Source organism: Protopterus annectens, chromosome 2.part0, assembly GCF_019279795.1.
Source record: "Protopterus annectens isolate FY-2018-M chromosome 2.part0, PAN1.0, whole genome shotgun sequence".
Classification (NCBI taxonomy): domain Eukaryota; kingdom Metazoa; phylum Chordata; order Ceratodontiformes; family Protopteridae; genus Protopterus; species Protopterus annectens.
The window spans coordinates 507625610-507648343 of record NC_056728.1 but is presented as its reverse complement, the minus strand read 5'-3'; the positions used below and the strand labels follow the sequence as shown (position 1 = coordinate 507648343).

At 38.8% G+C, this 22734-nt stretch overlaps 1 protein-coding gene across 1 annotated transcript in view; it reads right to left on the bottom strand.

The window, feature by feature from the left end:
• Window positions 1–22734, bottom strand: part of HOOK3 (hook microtubule tethering protein 3) — a 2251851-nt gene that overhangs the window by 340104 nt on the left and 1889013 nt on the right. Inside the window, exon 17 of the mRNA XM_044060904.1 lies at window positions 19526–19560. Within this exon, the coding sequence (XP_043916839.1) occupies window positions 19526–19560 (35 nt within the window). The remainder of the gene's footprint in view (window positions 1–19525; window positions 19561–22734) is intronic.

Genomic DNA, 22734 nt, shown 5'->3' with positions numbered 1-22734 from the left:
AGACGCTAAAGACACCACCGAGGGGTCAGCAGGAGGATACTTGTACAAAACTTTGCACTCCTCAGGCACACTATAAAATTTATCAGGTTTTTGGGAGCAAGGGGATGAGAGTCTACAGCATTGGAAAAAGCATCCTACAAGGCAGCCAACATAGGAGGATCAGCAGACGCTTTAGGAGAATCCATCTACTGCAACTCAACTAGCATCTTTTATGTACCTCAGAAACCTGAGCACAATCTCATTTAAAGAAATCCACCATCCTGGAGATAGTGTCCCCAAAAGAAATCACTTCAAAGGGAGTACCAGGACTGGTACATTCCTCCTCCTCTGATCCATAGTCCAAAGGAGAAGGAATTTGACAAGAGTAAGCAAGAAATTTCTCATCCAAATCCAGCTCCTCCTCAGAGGAATCCTGCTCTCTGGGTCTTTTTAGGGGAACAGAGGACCAAGGGGGGCTGGAACAGAAATTCCCTAAGAAGGTGTCAATTCCATCAAAGCACTAAATAAAACTCTGAGTGTAGGCCTGACATTCACTTTATGGATCCTTAGGAGCAGGAGAAATATGTTTAGACTTTTTTTTCTTCAATGAGACATCTGCCTTACAAAATTTGGAAGGCTCGGACCCAGGATGGCATTCAATGACAGTAGGAGGGGCCTCTTCAATGATTAAAATTTTAGGAACACACCTAGGCCCCTCGGAAATAATCAGCACTGGTTCCCCCTTAGCATACAAAACAGATGTCTGGAAAGGCTCCTCGGATATGCTGAAAGCCAGATCCCTGCCAGCCTCCAACCTGGTCACAGCACAGGAATCCAACAACAAAGCCTAGTGAACCTCCGGGCATTCACTTGTCTCAGGAGAAACATCCGGAGCAGACTGAACAGCAGAAGATTGTGGCCTTCTTCCTTCAGAGCAGGTAGTAGCCTCAGTTGAGTCTTTCACAAGCAGCTTAAGATGCTGATTTTCAAGATGAATTACCACAGAAGATAGTCTACTATGAAGGGTTTTAGGTACAAAAGCCTGACAAATTGAACAGGATGTATGAATGCAGGAGGCACCTAAGCAAAAAAGACACTGGTCCTGGTGGTCTTTATGGGGAATCTGTCTCCCACACTGGCATTTACCCCTTCTTGGATGACATGAAACCCTACAAGCAACAATAAAAGAGAAGCAAAAAAGAACCTCAATGGGGTACTTATCTGCAATGGCTTGGTAAAAGAGCAATAAAATGGGCGTTCAGACTGACCATCAAGAGATGGTGTTCAGACTGGTGGCAAAGTAGTTCTGAGGATGGTATGTCCGGATGTCACTTATGCCCAACATTATGCAAGGAGCATATGTGTGATGTACGGCATACATTAAAGGCAACCTAAAGGCTTTGGTATACTGGTGGAACATTGGGCTGCCCTTGGCAGGGGACCTCTAATGTAAAGAATAATGCAAAAGTGAAATGGAAGGACATCTGGTGTTCCACTGCAAGATCTGTTACTTGAAATGGCATGTGAATGTATACTCCAAAATCTGGCCAAGAGAAAGCAGCCAAGACCTATACTAGTAAAGATTCAATCAGAGCAACAGAAAGAGCTGATCCTGAAAAAACTGTGGCAGAAGAACAAAGTATTAAAAACTGGAGACAGTAGTGTGTTTGAGTAAAATGATTATTCACTGTACACTAGCCAGAAGAGAAAGAAATTCATCCTGGCAATCAGGGAATGTCAACACACAGGTATGAAATTCAAGCTGTTGTATCCAGCTGTCTTCAGAATACATTTTCCTGGAGGATCACAGACATTTTTTGACACAGAACAGGGCAAGGGGGATGGGATGTAAAAGTGCACTAGTTATTGTATATGTAGAGTGAAGAGGTTCTCTCTTAATTTTGCATAGGTGAATGTCTAGATTAATGCCGTTGGCTTAACATAAAAAATACATTTTTATGTATGCATGTGGGTTTGAAAAATAAGAAAACTGAATAACATAAGCAGTATTTCTTTAGCAAATAAATGTTCAGTGTGAGTTGAGAAGTCTGCAACTGAGTGCAGCTGTACATTCTGTTCTTAGGTTCATAGGTATATATACATTAGGTTAATGTCCACCAAGACCTTTATAAGTCTAGCCGCACAACCAAACCAAAATGCATCCCCTGGTAACATATACATATTAGTTGGGGGGTACATTTGTTAGGATGTTGCTAAAAAGTTACATGGGGGGTATGTTACTTAGAGAATGTTTACACTGGCCTCTGTCTATATGAACATTTCCATGGAGACAAGCTGACCACAGGTCAAGCAATAAATCTTGAGAGGTCTGGGAAATGTAAAATTAAAAGGTACAAAGGTAACCAACTCAGTAAAAAATGTTTGAAATTAGTGGATGTGAATAAGAAATAACAGCTTCCCTAGCAGTCTTAATACTTCAGTGCATTTAATAAACAGTGTATAATTTTGTTTTATTTAAGACAGACAATGCACTTTTACTTGAGGATAAACATTAATGTTTTCTGAAAGCATACAAGCTGTCTTTTCACATCTGGAAGGGGAACAGAGATAAGAAAAGAACAGAGAGCAATTAGTATAAGTAGAAGCACAAACTGCAACATGCATAACCTTAATTTTAGATTAGATAATGCCTGTGGGTATAGCTGCTGATTTGTGACAATTGTTCCCATCAGGTAGGATAAAGTTAATTATTTTAAGATGAACACAGTTTTGTGTGCTTGTTTTAAGTTAACAGATTACTGGGGTGTTCTAGGGGTATGTTTTTGTTTTGTTTAACTCATATGAGTGATGCCTTCAGGTACACCTTCAGTTTTCTTGTTCATATTTGCATCAATAATTCCAAAACCATGCTATGCACAAGGTTTTGAAAGGTTTTCTCTTAAAGCCTAGACAATGGCAAACTCAGCTGCATTAATATGTGGCTTCTGTCTAGTGCAGGTAAATATATTTTAACTGCTGTTTTTATGATATTAATTTATACAGATATAGTTTTCACATTTTTCTAAATATCTCATCAACCAAGTAACATAGACTAAACTCCTTAGCCTCATATGAAAGCTCTCAGCCAAATGAATAAAATGCTGCTGACATAATAATGAATCTTGAAAGGTTGCTGAGATATTGTAAGTTGTTTACAAAACGGTTTAAGACCTAGAACCTAAAGAATATTACCACTGTAAAAATAGTTTATGCTGAAGAGTTTGCCACTTATACTTCTTTCATAATCCCATATGGTTCTAGAGATATGAACATTTGTTTGAAATATGAGGACATACAGTGGATATAAAAAGTGAACACACCCCTGCTAAAATGTCAGTTTTTGTGATATAAAAAAATGAGACCACAATAAATCCTTTCAAAACTTTTCCCACCTTTAATGTGACCTATAACCTGTACAATTCAATTGAAAAAACAAACATCTGTTAGGGGAAAATATAAAAAATACAAAATGTACAATAAGCTGGTGACATAAGTGTGCACATCCTTAAACTAATATTTTGTTGAAACACCTTTTGCTTTAATTACAGCATTCAGTCTTCTTGGGTACGCACCTACCATCAATTAAAGAGACTCTGATCAATCCCAAATAAAGTTCAGCTGTCCTAGTAGGATTTTCCTGACATTTACTCAGTTGTCTACTACAGCAAAAGCCATGGTTCAGAGAGAGTTTACAAGGCAAGGGATCTCATTGTTGAAAGCTATCAGTCAGGAAAAAAGTACAAAAAAATTTCCACAGCATTGAATATACCATGGAACATAGTGAAGACAGTCATCATAAAGTGGAGAAAATATGAGAGGACAGTGATGTTGCAAAGAAAACTGGACATCCCTCCAAAACTGATACAAAGACAAGATGTAAACTGGTCAGGGAGGCTGCCAAGAGACCTACAACATTGAAGGAGCTTCAGGAAATTATGGCAAGTACTGGTTGTGTACTACATGTGACAACAATCTCCCATATTTTCCATATGTCTGGACTGGGGGGTAGGGTTGCAAGGCGGAAGCCATTTCTTACACAGAAAAACATCCAGGTCCAGCTAAACTCTGCAAAACAATACATCAAGTCTCCCAAAAGCATGTTGGAAAATGTGTTATGGTCTGATGAGACCAAGGTTGAACTTTTTGGCCACAATTCCAAAAGGTACTTTTGGTGCAAAAACAACACTTCGCATCACCAAAAGAACACCACCCCCATGGTGAAGTACGGTGGTGGCAGTATCATGCTTTGGTGTTGCTTTTCTTCAGCTGGAACTGGGGCTTTAGTCAAGGCAGAGGGAATTTCAAATACCAGTCACCTTTAGCCCAAAACCTTCAGGCGTCTGCTAGAAAGCTGAAGATGAAGAGGAATGTCACCTTCCAAAACAACAAAGACCCCAAGCATACATCCAAATCAACAAAAGAATGGCCTCACTAGAAGAAAATTAAAGTTTTGGAATGGCCCAAACAGAGTCCAGACCTAAATTCAATAGAAAATCTGTGGGGTGACCTGAAGAGGGCTGTGCACAAGAGATGCCCTCGCAATATGACAGATTTGGAGCACTTTTGCAAAGAACAGTAAGCAAATATTGCCAAGTCAAGATGTGCCATGCTGACAGACTCCTACTCAAGAAGACTGAATGATTTAATTAAATCAAAAGGTGCTTCAACAAAATATTAGTTTAAGGGTGTGCATACTTATGCAACCAGCTTATTGTATGTTTTTTATTTGTATATTTTTTCCCCTAACACATCTGTTTGTTTTTCAAATGAATTGTACAGGTTATAGGTCACATTACAGGTGGGAAAAGTTTTGAAATGATTTATTGTGGTCATTTTTTTATATCACAAAAAACTGGCATTTTAACAGGGGTGTGTACACTTTTTATATCCACTGTAATTTGATTCTGTCAAAAGGCTTAGGCTCCTCCCATTGGAAGTTACAGTGCAAACTTCCTGAGCTCCATTGGAGTGAATGAGTTAAGGATTTCCATTAAAACAAATTCTTGAAAATGTGACAGTGTCAAATGGAGATAACGAGAAACAACTATAAGATATCAATCTTACAAACATTAGTGGGTGCATGTATTACAAAAGCTGGAAATAGACATTTAAAAACTGTCCTGTATAATAGGTGGGAATAATAACTTCTAATCATAATGGCTATACTACCTTTATTATTTTGGGAACATAGATGGACTCACAGCTGAGAGAAAAAGGTAGGAGCACTGAATTATATTGTTGTTGTTGTTTGTCTTTCGGCTTTTCCCAGTAAGGGGTCACCACAGCGGAACTCCGGTCCGCTGATGATTGGCAGTTGATTTTTATGAAACACTGAGGTACCAGCTCGACGCTCAACCTTCAACTAAGGCACGCCCATTTACGCATGCATGTCTTTCGAACGCTACCCAACCGCGGGGAGGACATGCAGACTCCACACAGAAGGCACTCCCAAGCCCAGCCGAGAATCGAACGGGAGAACTTCTTGCTGTAAGGTAACAACGCTACCAGCATGGCAATAAATGCAAAATGCAAACAGCAATGCTACAGGGGACACTTGGAAAGAAATGAGCATGTGAATTTGATAAAGAAAGAATTTGAGGATGGATATTCTGTATAATATCTGGAACAAATGAAAAGGGGAGTACATGTACTAATTGCTAGAGGAGCTCCAATACGGACAGAAGCAGAAAAAAAGTTATCGTAGATTTGTGGTAGTAAGGGCCACAGGCAAGGGAGGAGGATTATGTTATCATAGAGCTTAAAATTCTTTTGGGAGAAATAAATAGCTTTCAGCAGGGAATATTACTTATGGCTGGGGACTGGAACTTGATTTGCAGCAGTGAGGATTTATCTGTGGGATCTAGAAGGGAAAATACAACTAGAGGAGGTAGATTATAGGTAGAAAATACTTGGCATGGAAGACGTGAACTCAGTAGTAGGGACTTGGACAGAATTTACATATTAACCCCCAAGTTATAATAACTGGGCTAGACTAGACAGAAATTATATTTCACAAGAGCAGGTGCATTTATAATTGAAAGCTTCAACACATCCAATAACTATTTCAGATTATGCCCCAATAAAAACAAAGAAAAAATACAGGGTAATAAAGTAAAAATAAGACACTGGCACGTCCTCACCTACCTGTTAAAAAGACAGGAATTTAAGGAATGGTTAGTGGAAATTATTTGGGAGTTACTCAGAAGTTATAGCTAGTGAGTGGGATAAAATGAAAACAGAGTTTAAAAAAACAGGGTAGAAATAAAAAAGAGATATAGTTAAGAAGAAATAGGAATTACTTGGAGGGGCTGACAAGGATAAAATTACAACAGAATAAATGCAGTCTCAAAGAAGAAGACAATTAATACATGCGGAGTGCTAAAGGGAAAATAAGGGAGTATATGGATAATATGCTATTAAGCAACTATTTTTGATAACACCAGAGCACAAACTCTTTTAGCAAAACAGCTTAGGCAGCAGAAAGAAGAAAGAGTTGTGACCTAACCTAAAGAGCCTATAACAAAAATAACCAGAGATCCTGCACAGAGTTTAGAGATATTTCATAAATTTTATCAAAAACTGTACAAGGCAGGGAAATGTGGAAATCAAGAAAGAGCACTAATGGAAAAATGTACAGAAGATTTAATTATTCCAAGGTTGGAGGGATATGTGGCTCAGCAACTAACAGTTAAGACAGGAGGGGTGAGATAAAAACAGTAATGTATAATTATCTCCAGGAACAAATGGTATTCCTGTGGAAGCTTTGAAATTAGGAGACAAGTGATAAAGATCTGGAAGATTTTAACAGTATTTTAAAAGGAGGATAAGCACCAACATCTTGGAATAAAGCTGTGGTGGTTGAATTACCTAAGGATGGTAAAAACCCATTAGACCCAGCTTCATAAAGACCCATTTCAATTTTAAACCAAGATTATAAAGTGTTTATGTCTATACTAGCTAAAATACTTGCAAACATATTGCCAAAACTGTGAGATATGGACCAATGTGTATTTGTGGAGAGGAGGCAGACATTTGATGACATTAACAGAACAATGGTGATCCATGTAAAAATATACTGCTGCTGTTGGTTGGTTTTGAAGCAGAAAAAGTATTCAACAGAGTAAGATGGGATTTTACAAGTAGGACAATGGAAGCATTTGCATCCCCTGATACAATAAGGTTAATTAGGAGGACTTCTGAAGGATTGGAAGCAATAAATGAAGTGGGAAGGTTCCTCTCTGATAAGCTGTGCTTAAACAGAGGAACAAGGTAGGGGTGTCCTCTTTCCTCTTTGGTTTATATTTAGAGCCATTTACAAAGAAAATACGGGACTCAAAAAATGCAAAGATATAATTGGCATGGTATTCAAGAGAAGTTGTCTGTTTGAAGATATTTTGTACCTGGTAAATCCAGAAATAAAGACATCTCAATTTTGTGGAACACTTTGAGACAGTTTCAAGTCTTTTTTGGAATATAACATTAATGAAGAAAACAAAGGCTACAGCTGTAAATTATGTACCCACACATTAATTGGTTCACCAATATTCATATCTATGGAGGCACAATAAGATGAAGTATTTAGAAGCATGGATTAAAAATGCTTCTGTTATAGTTGTTACTGATGTATAGGAAGACACTAAACAAATACAAGAACTGAGAAAATGGAAGCTCTTGTTTAAGGATATGGACAGTAAGATACAAGGTGTGAAAATGTTTCTATAGTCCCTTTAATTTTACATATGGATCAGGCACACTTTTAACAACCAGAGAAGTTCAGGACAATTAAGAGTTGATGGAATGTATGTGGAAGGAGTACAGGGCAAAAGTTAAGCGGGGATATATTGATCCTTTCAAAAGGACAAGGAGGTTCAAGATTAGTAATCTGAAGGGATACTATAGAGTTACACAGTTAAGGCTTGTATACATAACACAAGCTGAAGTTTATAATTCAAAATGGAAAGGGAAGATGATGAAGCAGGGAGAAGTTCAAGAAATAAACAAGAGTATGGGATTGTGGATGCAGATCCCAAAGAGTAATAGCAACCATAAAAAATATTCGGTACTTGTGTAATAATGCAACAAGGACACAAATGTTTCATCATTCGCAAAATTATTGACTTCTGTTTGAAAGATTACAACCTAAGCAATGAAATTATAGTTTTGGTAAATGTATACGTATTGTGGAAATATTATTTCTGTAATACATCAAAAAGGGTATTTTGTTACTGGGAAAAAATGTATAGTGTGATACTTTCTCCATGAAGTACAACCAGCCATGTTTGTTACATGTAAAGTAGCAATTCCATCGCCAATGCAACCCACAGTTTCAGCAATGTGAAATGTGTGTGTGTTTTCAAAGACTGTCCTGCCCAACATCTGTACGAATTTCTAAACATTATTTGCCTGATGTGTGACTGTGCGCGTGCGTGTGTCTGTGCGCAAGCTCGGGTGTCTGTGTGAGCAAGCTCGGGTGTCTCTATGCGCATGTGTCTGTGTGCGCGTGCGTGTGTCTGTGTGTGTGCTCGCGCTTCTGGCTCATTGTGTGATTGGAGTTATTTTTCATAAGCAAACAGCATCATCAATGTAACAAACATATTAAACAGAACAGATACTACCACACTGCTCATTTCCTAAATTGGCGCTTTCCACAACCGAACTACACCTCTTCATAGGTTGAAAGCCTTTACACAATATTACTTTACATAATGTTCTATAAACTTCTTAGTATGGTTGCAACCCTGTCAAATGTCCAAAGTGGGATTTTTTTTTGTGGAACCATCAGATTCTGCAGGACAAAACCATACCCAAGGCCACTGCAAAACACTAAACTTCACGTTTTTATTTTTCATTTTTTTGCCAAAATAAAAGCTTATTCTTATTACATTTCAGCTGCTCATGTTGTTTATCCATAAAAACGACAAGATCAATCAATAATTGCCAAAGTCTGAAACACTTCTCTCCTGGTTGCGTTAATACTTAAGTACCAAATATTCATATCAAAAAGTATTCTACGAATTAAGCCAACATAATGAGAATGGAGAAAGGAGATTTTGCACATAGGGACAACTGCAAGTAGGTGTACAGAAACTAGGCAAGAGCGGACTGGAATTTACTAGATAAAACTGGCAAAGAAATCAAGGTCCTGGGAACAAATAACTAGAGAAGGAAAGGTAACAGTGAGAAAAGGTTAAGATGACATTTAGACTGCTTGCTAGACACTACCTTCCTTACAAGAGATTGATACTGGCATATAGGCAAAAAGAATGGGAATTGTAGGGGAATCTTAAGTGAAAGACCTGCTCTGGTGGGGCTTTTAGTTAAATCTACAAAAGATGTTACAGTTTAAAATGGGATAATTAGTAAGGCTCTATGACAACTACGAAAATGAATCAGAGAAGGTTAGAAAAGACTGGGAAGAGACTGGAAAAACAATTTGCAAGAGAACAACGGGAGGACATATATATGGCACCCAAGTATGCAACAAAGTCCAGAAAGTTTAGGATATTTTCTTGGAAATGTTTGTATAGATATTTTTATACCCTCAAGCAGACATCACAGACGTCTTCCTCAAGTGGGTAGCAAATGTTGGAAATATGACGGGGAAAAAAAGAGGTTAACTGGGAGCATGTTTTGGGAGTACATTAAGTTGGCAGATTTTAAAAAATTCTCTGCAGGGTACTCAGTTAGAAATACTAGGTGAGCAAATAGCTGTACCTAAAGATAGAATTTTTTGAGCTGGGACACAGAATCTCAACTGCCTAGACATAAGTTAATTCTGTTGGTAGCCAAAAACTAACTAGTAGAAAATGGAAATCAAAATTTAAACCATCTCTATTTGAAGTACTGAATATTATAAGAGAGATACAAAAACAGGAAGAGCAATCTTTAGAAAAGGGAAGGGGCAAATTACAAAGAAATAAATGGAAACTTAGGGAGCAATGCAAGCAGAATAAAGTTCAGGAGGAGTGGGGTTTAAGGGAAGGCAGAAATTTAGCAATTCACATAATGCTGGACCAATGATAATTGCAAAAAAAAAAAAGAAAAGATATGTGCTGCACTGGACCAATGAGAACTACAAAAAAAAAGAAAAAGGAAAAGATAAGTGCTCTAACTAGAAACAATGTAAACGTTAATGTGGTTTGTTTTCTTTTCTGTTAACATATGTTTGCCTATGCGTTAAGGGATAATGTAATAAAGGTATTAAAAAAAAGAATGGCAACCTTGATAAGAGGGAACACGGTGTCATCTGCCTGTCAATATGAACTGCCGTGAGTGTGTAGTACAACTGTTTATTTAAGAAGACCAAACCTTAACTTACTGAAAAGTGTTTGTGAAACAAAATACAACTGACGTTCTTTGCCATATTCGCTTTAGTAATGCATTAATTGACTATGCAACAGTATAAATATGCACCCACGCAGGAAAGAATGAATAACAAAATGACACAATAAGAATATGAGGAAAATGCACACATCATGAGATATGCAAAACTTTGTTTTGCTCCTGCTGTTATGAATATTAACAACATCTGCATATTAACAGCATCTCAAAAGACTGGTAGTATTACCATTAGAGAGTAAGGATGCATGCAGATAGGGACATGGCTGTGTATGCATGCATGCACACTGGGCTTCAAACATTTTGAAAATGTTTGTGGGGAGTTATGAAAATCACAAAGTTTTTCATAACTTCATTATTAAAGCAAACATGTAATGTGATACTGTGCTGTTAGGAGGATCTGTAAAAGCAGTAATTGTCAAACAAAAACTACATTTAAAGAAGATGTCTAACACACATCCAGAGATACAACAATCTTTTCAAAAACAAGTTAATACTAAATCTAGTATCCAGACTAATATCTCATGAACAGTATGATGTGCTTAAGGAACAAGATGCCATCTCCAAGCTGATATAGTCTGGTAGACATGTATAGCAAAACCATCAGACGTGTTGATGAATAGTACCTAATTTACTGCAGAGTGTTTGAAATGTTAAGAAAAATATGAATTGTTCCATATTTATATTAATGACTCTTTAAAAAAGGTATAATATTTTGGGAGGGAGCATACAAACAGTGAGTGTTGGTAAAAAAAATGGCAGTAAAACAAGCTGGAAGAGATAAAAAAATGTCAGAGATATAACTTTGGGATTCCGAATATTAATCTTAGCAAGGACCTAGAATATCATCTTGTGAACAGCAGGTTATGCAATAAGGAACAAGGAAACATGTACAAATTGACATGATCAGACAGGTGTGCACAGGTAGCTCCATCACTGAGAAATGGACAGGACTTGAATTATTGAAGACTATTAGCAGAAAGCTATGCAAATACGAAATATTTTCCACATTTATGTTAATGGAAAGTGTGACACTGTCATGTTGGAAGGTTACATATAAGAAGTGGATGTTGGTTAAAAGTCTGCAAAATATGGGAAGTAACAAAGATCTCTAGAGACATAACTGTTTGGTAAAGCAGCTGTGAATATTTGCAATAATTTCACAACAGAATAAATATGACAAAATGTGACCTACAAGCAATCAGATGTTTCAGTCTTACAGACAACACTACAGCACACAAGCTTGTCTCTGCTACTTATCATACAACATGAATAGTTTTGCAGACTAATACTCTTGCTCTAAAACAGCTACTTACTTACTTACATTTGTTGACCGGGATATGTATGCATAACTTGCATATTCTGTGCAATGTCACAAACAGCAGTATAGTAGTTGCTCATAATACAGGACTGAAAAGCTCTTAAACATATGGTTATGTGAATAAACGTACACGCAAGTGCAAATATATTTATAGAAAACAAACCATAGTGATATTTCTTGTTTTAATGCAGTACACACAAGCTTCATTCACTCCAACATTATATAAACTGCTCAATTCCTGCTACCTCTTAAGCCTCACGCCTCCTCCTGAACATTATTCTGAATGTATTGTTCCCACAAATTCCATTTATTTCTGTGAAACTTGGGCCTTCTTTCCCTTTTCTAAAGTTCCCACCTCCACTTATTTTATCTCCTCTACAATATTCAGTGCTTTAGTTACAGCTGGTTTAGATTTTGATTTCCATTTTCTAGTAACTGTTTTTAAGAAGCAAGTAGAAAGCTATGCCCCTTGTAATAGGACTTAAATGTAAAGACAGCAGGAAAAGGACCATCACAAATTGCTTTTAGTGGGTACCACTTCTGCCTGCAGAACCTTGGAACTCAAAGTATTACACAGCATAAGGGACAACTTACGACAACGTCACAAGCACATAGTTATATGAAAGAAAAAGAAGACAGGAACTGACTTAGTTCATTACAGACCGATATGCATATTACATCTGGATGATGAAATAATAGCAAAATGATAAATATGAAGACGGTTCCATGTCTTAAAAATCATTATCAGCATGGACTTATTACCAACTATATAGAGGCATCCCCTCTATATAAATTGTAAATTCCTTCCTAATACGAGTACAAAATTAAATATAAACAATGACATTCATCCTCTCAGTTACTTCCCAGCTAACTCAAATCCAGAAAAGGCTTTGACAGATACACACTTCCAGGAAGAGAAAACAATCGACTTACTAGGCAGACATGAAAATGCACGTATTATATGTTGTAACATCTTAACATTTATTAAGTGCGTGAAGAGTCTGGTCAAATGACCCAAATGTAGAACATTCAATGTGATAAAGCTGGTAGAAAAACTATACTACAACCCTTTTAAGATTAATTCAGCAAAAGCAGCAGACATATTAACTGCTTGCTTCAAAAAGTATTCCATCCAGGAGATGCATGCTGCTATGACTTGAATATCTGCACCTTTATGAAATATTACACTTGAATGTCCATCTCAAGGGAAGGGTGGAATGCCTCAGAAAAGAAATCCTAGATGATATTTTGTTAATAGTTCATTTTTTGACTCACTTCCTTTTGAGTAAACAGCTTGGTACTCATTCTGCAGAAGTGAGATCCCCTAAACAAACAGACCGATCAGAAATTCCATATACTGGAGTCCAGATATTGGAACATGTCTCTCAGTCAGGAAGCCACCAATCAGACGTTCTTTCTGTGGTGTCTGTAGGACTCTTCTATACTACTCCTTGGTGGTAAAGATCTCTCTTCTTCTTTGTGGCACATTTTATAGCTTTGCACCAAAAACTAAAAGAAAGGAGGGAGATCCTACCTCACTCTTTTTTGAGCAGTCTTCTAATGCTGAGCATGGGAGACCAACTCTGAGGGCAATGGGGGTTGGTCCCCAAATAACATATCTCCCTATATGCAGGCAGAATATACTGCAGAAGATACACTTATTGTCATGGTACTCAAAATCACTACAAAGCCAAGGAAACCAGTTATGCTTATGTACAGGTTTGAGTATTAACTTTGAATTTGCAGCCAAATATCCAAGTTTCAGTACCAGACCATTTAACTAAAAATCAGCAAGGGAGACAAGAATGAATGACCGCTTCTGTCTCAGTCACTTTGGTGGAAACAAATTAAGCCTCATGAGCTTCCACTGGTAAATGCCAGGATTAGCTTCTGGAGCAGGAGATTCCAGCAGTGCAAAGCACAACTGATCTAGTTGGCTGAAAGGGATAGCAGCTACATGCATTGTACTTAGAATGTCCACCTCAGAAAGGAAGCAAAAGTAGGTGTTTGATATAAAACCCAACAAACCAGGCTTTAAAAAAAAGTTTCAATCTTTCAAAAAGACAGAAACAAATAAAAGTGAGATACAACTAGTGTGCATGGAGGTAAAAAGAAAATAAATCAGATGGATGCAATCTCTTTGGTTTCAGTGACAAGAGTAATGTGCAAAAAAAACCCAAATCTGTAAAGTGCCTACACAACTGCTGATTAAAAAGAAGGGTTCTGGTTAAGAAAAACACAAATCACAACTTCAGATGTTAACGAATGAGTGGAGAATAACTGCAGTCGGTTTTTAAATAGTGAAAAAGTAGCAGCTATTTATCTATATGTGCAAGAAAACCATCCCATTAATATTTCATGAAAATACAAACATCAAATTAGCATAACAGATCTGGGTCGATTCACAGAACTAAACAACACTTATACCCCAAAGTAAGTTTTAAAAGTTACTAAGGCCACACAGAAAACTGAAGAAATTTACCTGTGCAAATTTCAAAGACAAATTTCTACTTAATATTTAGCACTAAAGGACCATTTATGAATGAATACCTTGTTTCCATTATAAGTACATTTAAATGCACCTAACTCCGTAAGCTTACTCTATTTTTAAGTTCAACTTCTGATAGGACATTACAGAATGCTGCTAAGTATATACAACTTTCAAAATGACCATCATTCTCGGTGACTTTTAACATCAACTGGCTATCCTGTAATAACAATCTCCCAACCATTTACCTTAATCTCCATGGGTTCAACTCAACTCATTCAATGCCCTAACCAAATCAACAAAAACCCTATTAATCATACCTTACTTGACTGAATCCTAGTCAACAAAGCCCCTCACTCTTACCTAGCAGGCTGCTTACCTGACAGTCTTAGTGACCACTCCCCCACTTTCCTAATTAGGCACCACACAAACAGTCCGAAGCCCATTATCCACAGACAAATACGGAACAAGTCCAACTTCAACCCCAACTCCATCTCCTCCCTGCAAAAAATTAACTGGTCACCACTAAAATACCTCAACCTAGATGAGGCTGCCCACTTCTTCAACAGTACCTTCCTCTCCATCCTAAACACCCATGCTCCTGTAAGAAATGCCAAAGTCAGATCCAGGCGTGCCCCATGGTTACAAAAGACACCCAGAACCCTAAAGAAATCCAGAGATAAGGCCTGGGAGCACTAGCAACTAACAAAAAATAACTCATATAGGCAATCATTCCTTGAACTGCGCAATAAAGTAGTCAAAAGGCATATAAAATTAGACAAATCTCTCTACTATAAATCCACCCTAAACTCTACCAACCACAACCTTAAGCAATTCTGGTCCACTATTAACACTATCCTCCACCCAGGGAAAGTTGATACCCCCCAGCAGTCCATTCCACCCTCCTCCAGCAATACTGCTGACTCCTTCAACAAACACTTCACTGAAACTATAATATCTCTAAATAAACAACACTTCCCTACAACAGCCCCCCAATTCCTAACCCTAAACCTCCCACTCCTTTTCTTCTTCACCTCAGTACCTAACTCAACATAAAAAGACTATTGTCAAAACTTAAACCCACCAAACTCGCAGCTGACAACCTCCCCTCAGAATACTTAAAAATTGCAGCTGATACACTAGCCTACCCAATTTCAATTCTAATCAACCATTCCATAACAGAAGGCTATGTTCCCTCGATATGGAAAATATCCCACATCATTCCTCTCCACCGACCTCTCCAATTAACACCCCACTGCTATCCTCTCCCCTCTCTCCAAGGTACTTGAAAAATGTATCAACACCCAGGTCTCCAACTACCTCCTAGCTAATAATATCCTCTCCAAAACCAAACATGGTTTCAGGCCATATCACATCACTACCTCCGCTCTGTTCTCCTTCACCATTATACTTCATCACAAAAACAATGGCCTCTTCTCTACTGCTGTATTTCTAGATCTCTCAAAGGCATTTGACATGGTATCTCATGAGCTACTAATCTCTACTCTTCCCAACCTCTCCCTCTCACAATCAGCCTGCAACTGGTTCCACAGCTATCTACACGGACGCTAGCAATCAGTAATCTGGGACGATAACCTATCAACCTCGCCTTCCAGTTACTTTTGGAATTCCCCAAGGGTCTATCCTTGGCCCTCTGCTATTCTCACTTTTCACTAACAACCTACATACTGCCACCACACAAGCATCTCTTGTACAGTATGCAGATGACTCTACTGTCATCTGCACTGCCCCCACTCTACCAGAACTACAACAAATCATACAGGAATCATTCTCTTTTGTAGAAAACTGACTATCCAAAGCTCAGCTCCTACTCAACCCAAGTAAGACAAAACGTCTCTTGTTCCAACCTTCCAAAGCCACCCAAAACACCCCCCAATTCAAAATTCTTGCCAAAGACAATACCATCATCTCCCCATAAGAACTTACAAAACTACTCAGTGTGGAAATAGACAACAAACTTAAATTTGACACCCACATATCTCTCACAATAAAAAAAGTTCACAAGAAACTTGGTGCATTATATCAGAGCCGCCAATTCCTAACCAAGGCAGCTAGAATCTCCACAGCTAATTCCCAGCTAATCTCCACCTTACTCTATGCAACCCCCATACTTGCCAACCTTAAACAGACAGACCTATACAAGCTGGATGCTTGTTACAACAAAATTGCTAAATTTGCCACTGGATCCTCCTACCGTAGCCATCACTGTATCTCCCTTAAAGAACTAAAATGGCTAGAACTCCCACAACTCCTTCACTTTAATCAACTCACCCTCGCTCATAAACTTATTAACCACCCCCTTAACATCCCTTCCCTTCAAACCCTTATCCGACCCTATCACTCCACTAAGCCCCTAAGATCAGGCAACAAAAATCAACTCACTGTTATCAAACCCAAAAACTCAGCAGGAGAAGCCATATTTTCATGTAACATATCTAAACTTTGGAACAATCTTCCACTCTCTATAACTACTCTACCTTCCAGCAGCCTTTTCAAGACTGCGCTCAAATTCCACTTAATTTGCACTGGATTTGTCCTTTGTCCTTGTTCTAATCCAGACTAACAACCCCACCCTTACCCACCCCACCTAGACTCTTAACCCAACTATACTACCACCACTACTAACCACAGTCAGAAATAGCTAGTTGTCTATACATACTTTAACATCTTGTCTGACAACTTTGTTACTAATATTATAAATGACAAGAAACTATCTTAACTTGCAATATTTGCTGTATATACTGGCAATAATCAATATTTTGTTACTGTATTAAAGCCAGCAACCTGTAATGTTGTTTACTATTGCTGCAACTTTGTATCTCTATTTATCATGTACATGATGTGGAGCTTTTCTCCCAGGGCATCCACTGAAAAAGGACCCCGTCCAGTCAGAATTGCCCGGTAAACAAACGTAAATAAATAAAATTTGTGGATTACCTCAGAAAGGGACATGGGAAAACAGACCTGTGAACTTGCTAATAACAATTATTTAATATGTTACTTCAATAATAAATAATACAGAAGATGGATACAACTTATAATTAAATATGAAATTAACTGTGTACAAGTACAATGCCTCATGTAAAGCCTTCAGATAAATGTTGGATGCTCTTTAAAAAGAAATACCACTTTGGTGGCGTGGGTAAATTTAATACAAAATAAATCAAAAGTAAAAGTTATGTTCTTACCATAACGCTCCATCTGTGTTGTTGATCTTCATTCATTCATTCATGAGTGATGAGTATCGGTTCCGTCCTCGGAACAGAGTCGGCCATTATAACAAGCCCGTGCCAGCCAAAAAACTCTTGAGCTAAGCTTACCCATAGTGCCCCTTCTCTATCACCTCAGATTGAGTATGCCCGTAAAAAAAGAAAGCGAAGGCTTTTTGTCTGAGCAGGTTCCCTATCATGAGGCTAGGACCAAACTTGAACCTCCAGGAGTCTTTCCAGGAGTCTTTTGAAGGGGGTAGGAGGGTAGGATGTCATGAATGAATGAATCAACAATGCAGATGGGACGTTACGGTAAGAACATAACTTCTTTATTCGATGTTGTTAATCTTCATTCATTCCTGACTGATGGGACACAGTCTCTAGCTACTTTATGTCCTGGGGCCCCTACAGAAGGATATTTCTGAGCACCACTGCGCCAAAAGATGCTTTCCCCCAGGAGACCAACTCCAATTTGTAATGAGTGATAAATGTATGAGTAGCAGCCGATGTGGCTGCTGCACAAATGTTATCCATGGAAGCTCTTGAATAGAAGGCAACAGATGTCGCAACTGATTTGGTTGTGTGCGCGTTGACCTTAGTTGTTAGAAGGACTTTGTTTTTGTTGGTAGGCAAAGGAAACACAATCTCTCAGCCATTTCACTAAAGTTACTTTATAAACAGGTTGCCCCAATTTTGGTCCTGAGAAGGATAAGAATAATTGGTTAGATTTTCGTAGTGATTTAGTCCTGCCCAAGTAGAAACGTGCCTATGGACATCCAACAAATGCAGACAATATTCTCCTTTATTAGAAAAACTGGGCAAGAAGACTGGCAGGTCAACTGATTGATTAATAGTCAGATCCAAAATAACTTTGGGTAAGAAGGAGGGGTTAGTCCGAAGTGACACTCTGTCTTTATGGAAAAACCATATAAGGTTGTTTTATGCACAAAGCTTGTAGTTCAGATATTCGCCTTATCAACAATAGAGTTTTCCAGGATAAAAACTTGATATCTCAAATGGCAGCTGGCTCAAAGGGAGGATGAGTCAAGGTCTGTAGCACTAGTGTCAAATTCCAAGGATAGATTGGTTCCCTGAAAGGTGGTCCACGCCTTTCAAAAAGGTGGAATATCAAAGAGGAGCCCTGAAAGCCATTGTGGAAGTTTGAGATAGCCGCCTGGTGTACTTGAACAGTGGAAGCTTCCACTCCTGAATTAAGGAGATGCGATAAATAGCCCAGTACAGAATTAATTGAAGCCGAAAAGGGGTCTAATCCTTTCTCTCGAAACCAAATTATGAATCTTTTCCAATTGCTGAGATAAAGTTTCCTAGTGGATGTTTTATGAGAAGCCAGAAGTAATATTATTCAAGTATGAATAGAAATCTAAATCACTTAGCTTCACAGCTAGCCTGACGCACCCACTCAGCAAACTAGATTTGAGGTGATAAAGAGAAGGCCACTATGGGTAAGCTTAGCTCAAGAGTTTCTTGTCTGGTGTGAGCTTGTTCTAACGGCCAACTCGGTTTCAAGGACGGAACAGATACCCATCAGTCAGAAATGAATTAAGCCAATAACCACAGTTTCAAGGACAGTGTGCCCAAAAAAGCAAAAACAAAGCAAAGAAAGGCACACATGTGGAGAGACAACACAATGTATTCGAAAAAGGCATTATTCCATGTGTGGAATAAAGCCTTTTTTAAATACATTGTGCTCTCTCTTTGCTTAGGAACGAATGAACATTAACATCATCAGATGTCTGATTTCTAGGGTACTCCCTTGTCAGATCTCACAGCTACAACATGAAAATTCACTCAAGGTGAAGCAGATTCCATAATCAGTATGTTGAACTTAGTGAACAACTAATGTCAACTGAAAAAAAAATTATCAACACAATAGTGAACAACTAAATTCAAATGAACAACAAATCAACAGATTGGCATTAAGTCACAAAGGTCTCATAGCACAGGCTGGATGAGAATGTTAGAAAATCCATCATGGGATTCAAAACAGAAAGGGAGACCGCCAACAATGGTAAATTTAAGTTTCAGGATATGTATCAATTACTATACTGTACATTTTGCACTGAACAAGACTATTTATTATTGCCCTTCACTGTAACAATAAAAACATAGCATTTGTAGAAAGTGCTAAAATCAAATAGGAGTACTTACAGATGCTCTTCTAATTTTTTCTTCAACAGCATTGACTAAGGAGGAAAAACAAAGACAAGCTGGTAAGAGCAAGTACTGCAAAGCTTCTGTTTAGATTTATTTCAGGACATATACAATCTATCTCAAACAGGTGACTGCACATTAATACAAATATGCTCCTTCTTAGATTACTGCATGTAAATTGACTGCCATGATAGCCCCATCTCTCAAACATGTTAGAGTTAGCATGTCTGAAACAGGAGCTTGAGTGAAATTGTGTTACAGAACACACCAATAAGTGGTTCCATTGGCATTAGCATTTTTATGGCCTTATGAAATATTGGTGTGTTTCAAAAGCAATGAGGTGGCCTTCAGTAAAACTCTCTCTGGTTTTGTATGTCAACATTAATGGTACTGTTTTATAGTCACAAGTGTACATTGTAGTTGGCATGATAAGCGGTAACACCAAATCCTGAACATTTCATAAAGATTTGTATACAATGGGTCAAATAACACAGGAACATTGTAGCCACTGTACTCCAGACACAAAATACATATGCAAATCAACCTCCTCCCAGCAATATGCGACTCAACAAACCAATACCACTGGAGCAATGACCGGTCTCAACAGAGTAGTCTAATGGACAGCAACTGCATGCAACGCAATGGCACTTCACTCATGAGCACAGTGATCCCCCTTTTCATGTTGGTATGATAAAACATACCAGTTTTGCCAAAACATAATCCACCACCTACACTGCACAGAAGGAAAATCCCTACAGGCAAAAAGAGTTCCTAAAATGGAATGAAACCTGCTGCCTAAATCAAACCAATACCACCCTACAGGTCCTGTCAATGCAAGCTTGCACAACACAAGAACTCTTCTTTATTATATTCTGATAATGACATTACCTATGCTGTCATATCTAATGACCACTCATAATAGCTTTATGCATTCACAAGGATGTCAGCATAGCACAACACATCAACAAACAACTGCATACAAAAGTATGCAAAGAGAGTATAGCTGTGTAAAAACTTACCTTAACAGTAGATGTCCTACTGATCACTTTTGCAATGGTCCTGACATACGGGTTCAATGCTGATGTCCAGCTGAGACACCAAAGCTTTATCTTTCCTAGGTTGTAGGTCCAATGCATGGCCTCATCTTGTATGCACTGTGGTATATAAATGGACATATGAACGTGGATCCTCAGGCTATCTCCACACCAGCGGCTTGAGAACTACTGAGAGAGGAAACTGGTCAGCTAGGAGGGTATAGCCCAAATTGGTAAGAATGCTCCCCCACACCTATGTACTATAGCAAAGGGGGAGATGAAAATAAAGTCTGAAGTACAATAGAGAAGAGGGGATAGAGAGTGGAATGGAATGCTGCAACAGTGATCAGGAGGACATCTACTGTTACTGAAAGTTCTTACACAACTGGACAACTGTACTATGTCCTGACTAACATCAGTGCTGTAGTATTTCAGGCATATGGGGGGGGGGTGCTCCCAGTGCTGGAAGAAGGAAGGGTGGTTGGCTACTGTGTAGCGAAGTTGTCCAGCAGTTCAGACAGGACTGACCTAGCAAAGGCTGCCCTGGACCTGGAGAAAGCATGAATTTTGTAGTGTTTGGTAAAGGTGTGACCAAGTGGCCACCTCCAAGATAGACCTGGAGTCTACTCTTTTATGGGAAGCCCCTGAGGAAACCACTGCCTTAGTGGAATGTGCTTTAGGGCAGGAAAGTGAGGTCTTACCATAGTGTGAGAAGCAGAAAGAGAGCACCTTGGACATCCAGGCTGCAACAGTTTGTTTGGAGACTGGCTGGCCCAGCTTAGGGGTAAAAAAAAATACAAACAGCTGGTCAGTCTTTATGAAGGGTTTAGTTTTGTCCAGGTAAAATCTCAGTTGCCTGTGAATGTCTATAGAATGTAAGATGACCCCCATTTTGAGGATTGGGAAAGAAAGTGGGAAGATAAATAGCCTAATTAAGGGACAGCTCATTCACTACCTCAGGCATGAAAGATACACTAGTTTTGACAGTCATCCTGTCTTCATGAAAAATAAAGAAAGGGGGACGGCCACAAGAGCTTGTAGCTCCGAAACTCTTCTACCAGAGGTGAGAGTTAAGAGGATGCAGCTTTCCAAGTACAGAATATTAGAGAAGCAGAATACGCCGGTTCAAAGAGAGGTAGAGTAAGCTTTTCTAATAAAAAAAATTAAGATTCCAAGTGGAAAAGATGGGCTTTCCTTGATGGGTTAAGATGCAGGACTCCCTGGAGGAAAAGCGTGATCTCCAACCTAGCCACAAGTGGAGGACTAAGAGAGAGGCAGGCATTGATTCCTTACTCTTCCATAAAAGCTCATCTGTCAGCCAAGTCTGATCAAAGTTGTTCTCAGAGGTACTGCAGTACAGTAGAAACCTGTGATAAGAGTGGGTCCTGATGTGTTTGCAACCTGATAGGAAAACGTTTTCCACTTAGCAGAGAAAGACTTTCTACGAGTGGGTTTCCTAGCTTCTTGTAGGACTTGCTTCTTTAGAGGTGTCTGAGGAATTAAAACCCAATCATCCATAAGTCAGGCTGAGAGAGAGAGGATTTGGGTGGAGCAGCAATCTTTTTTACTGAGACATCTGGTCCAGGTGTAACGAAATTTTCCTGCAATTTCTCTTTCCTAGGTGAAACAGCAGGGGAACAAATATTGTCTTGGCCAAAATAGAGACAGTAAAAGGAATTTGGCTGTTTCTTTTTGTGCTTTCAGAAGATTTTTTTGGAAGAGGAGTCAGAGGAGGGATAAGCATAGAACTTCCCTGTCCACTGGAAGGAAAAGGCATCTATCTTCCAGGTTGTGAAGCAAAGTTCCCGGGTGCAAAACCAAGGGAGGTGATGGGAGTTTGGTGAAGTAAAGATGTCTACCTGAGGAATGCCCCACTGAAGGGTGATGTTATGGAAGACTTCTCTGTTCAAAGCCCACTTGTGAGGGTCCATCAGGGAGCGGCTTAAGCAGTCTGCTAGCACACTGTCCTGAGAAGGGATATATGTGGCTGTGAGCATGATGTTCATTTGTGCTGACAAGTTCCACGCCTCCTGTGTTAACCTACATAGTTGGTAAGATCTGGTGCCTCCTGTTTATGTACCATACAACTGTGGTGTTGTTTGTGTACACTTGGGAGTGGTATGAGTTTCCAAAGGTTGGCAAAAAACTGAAGAGCTTGCATAAGAGCCCTCA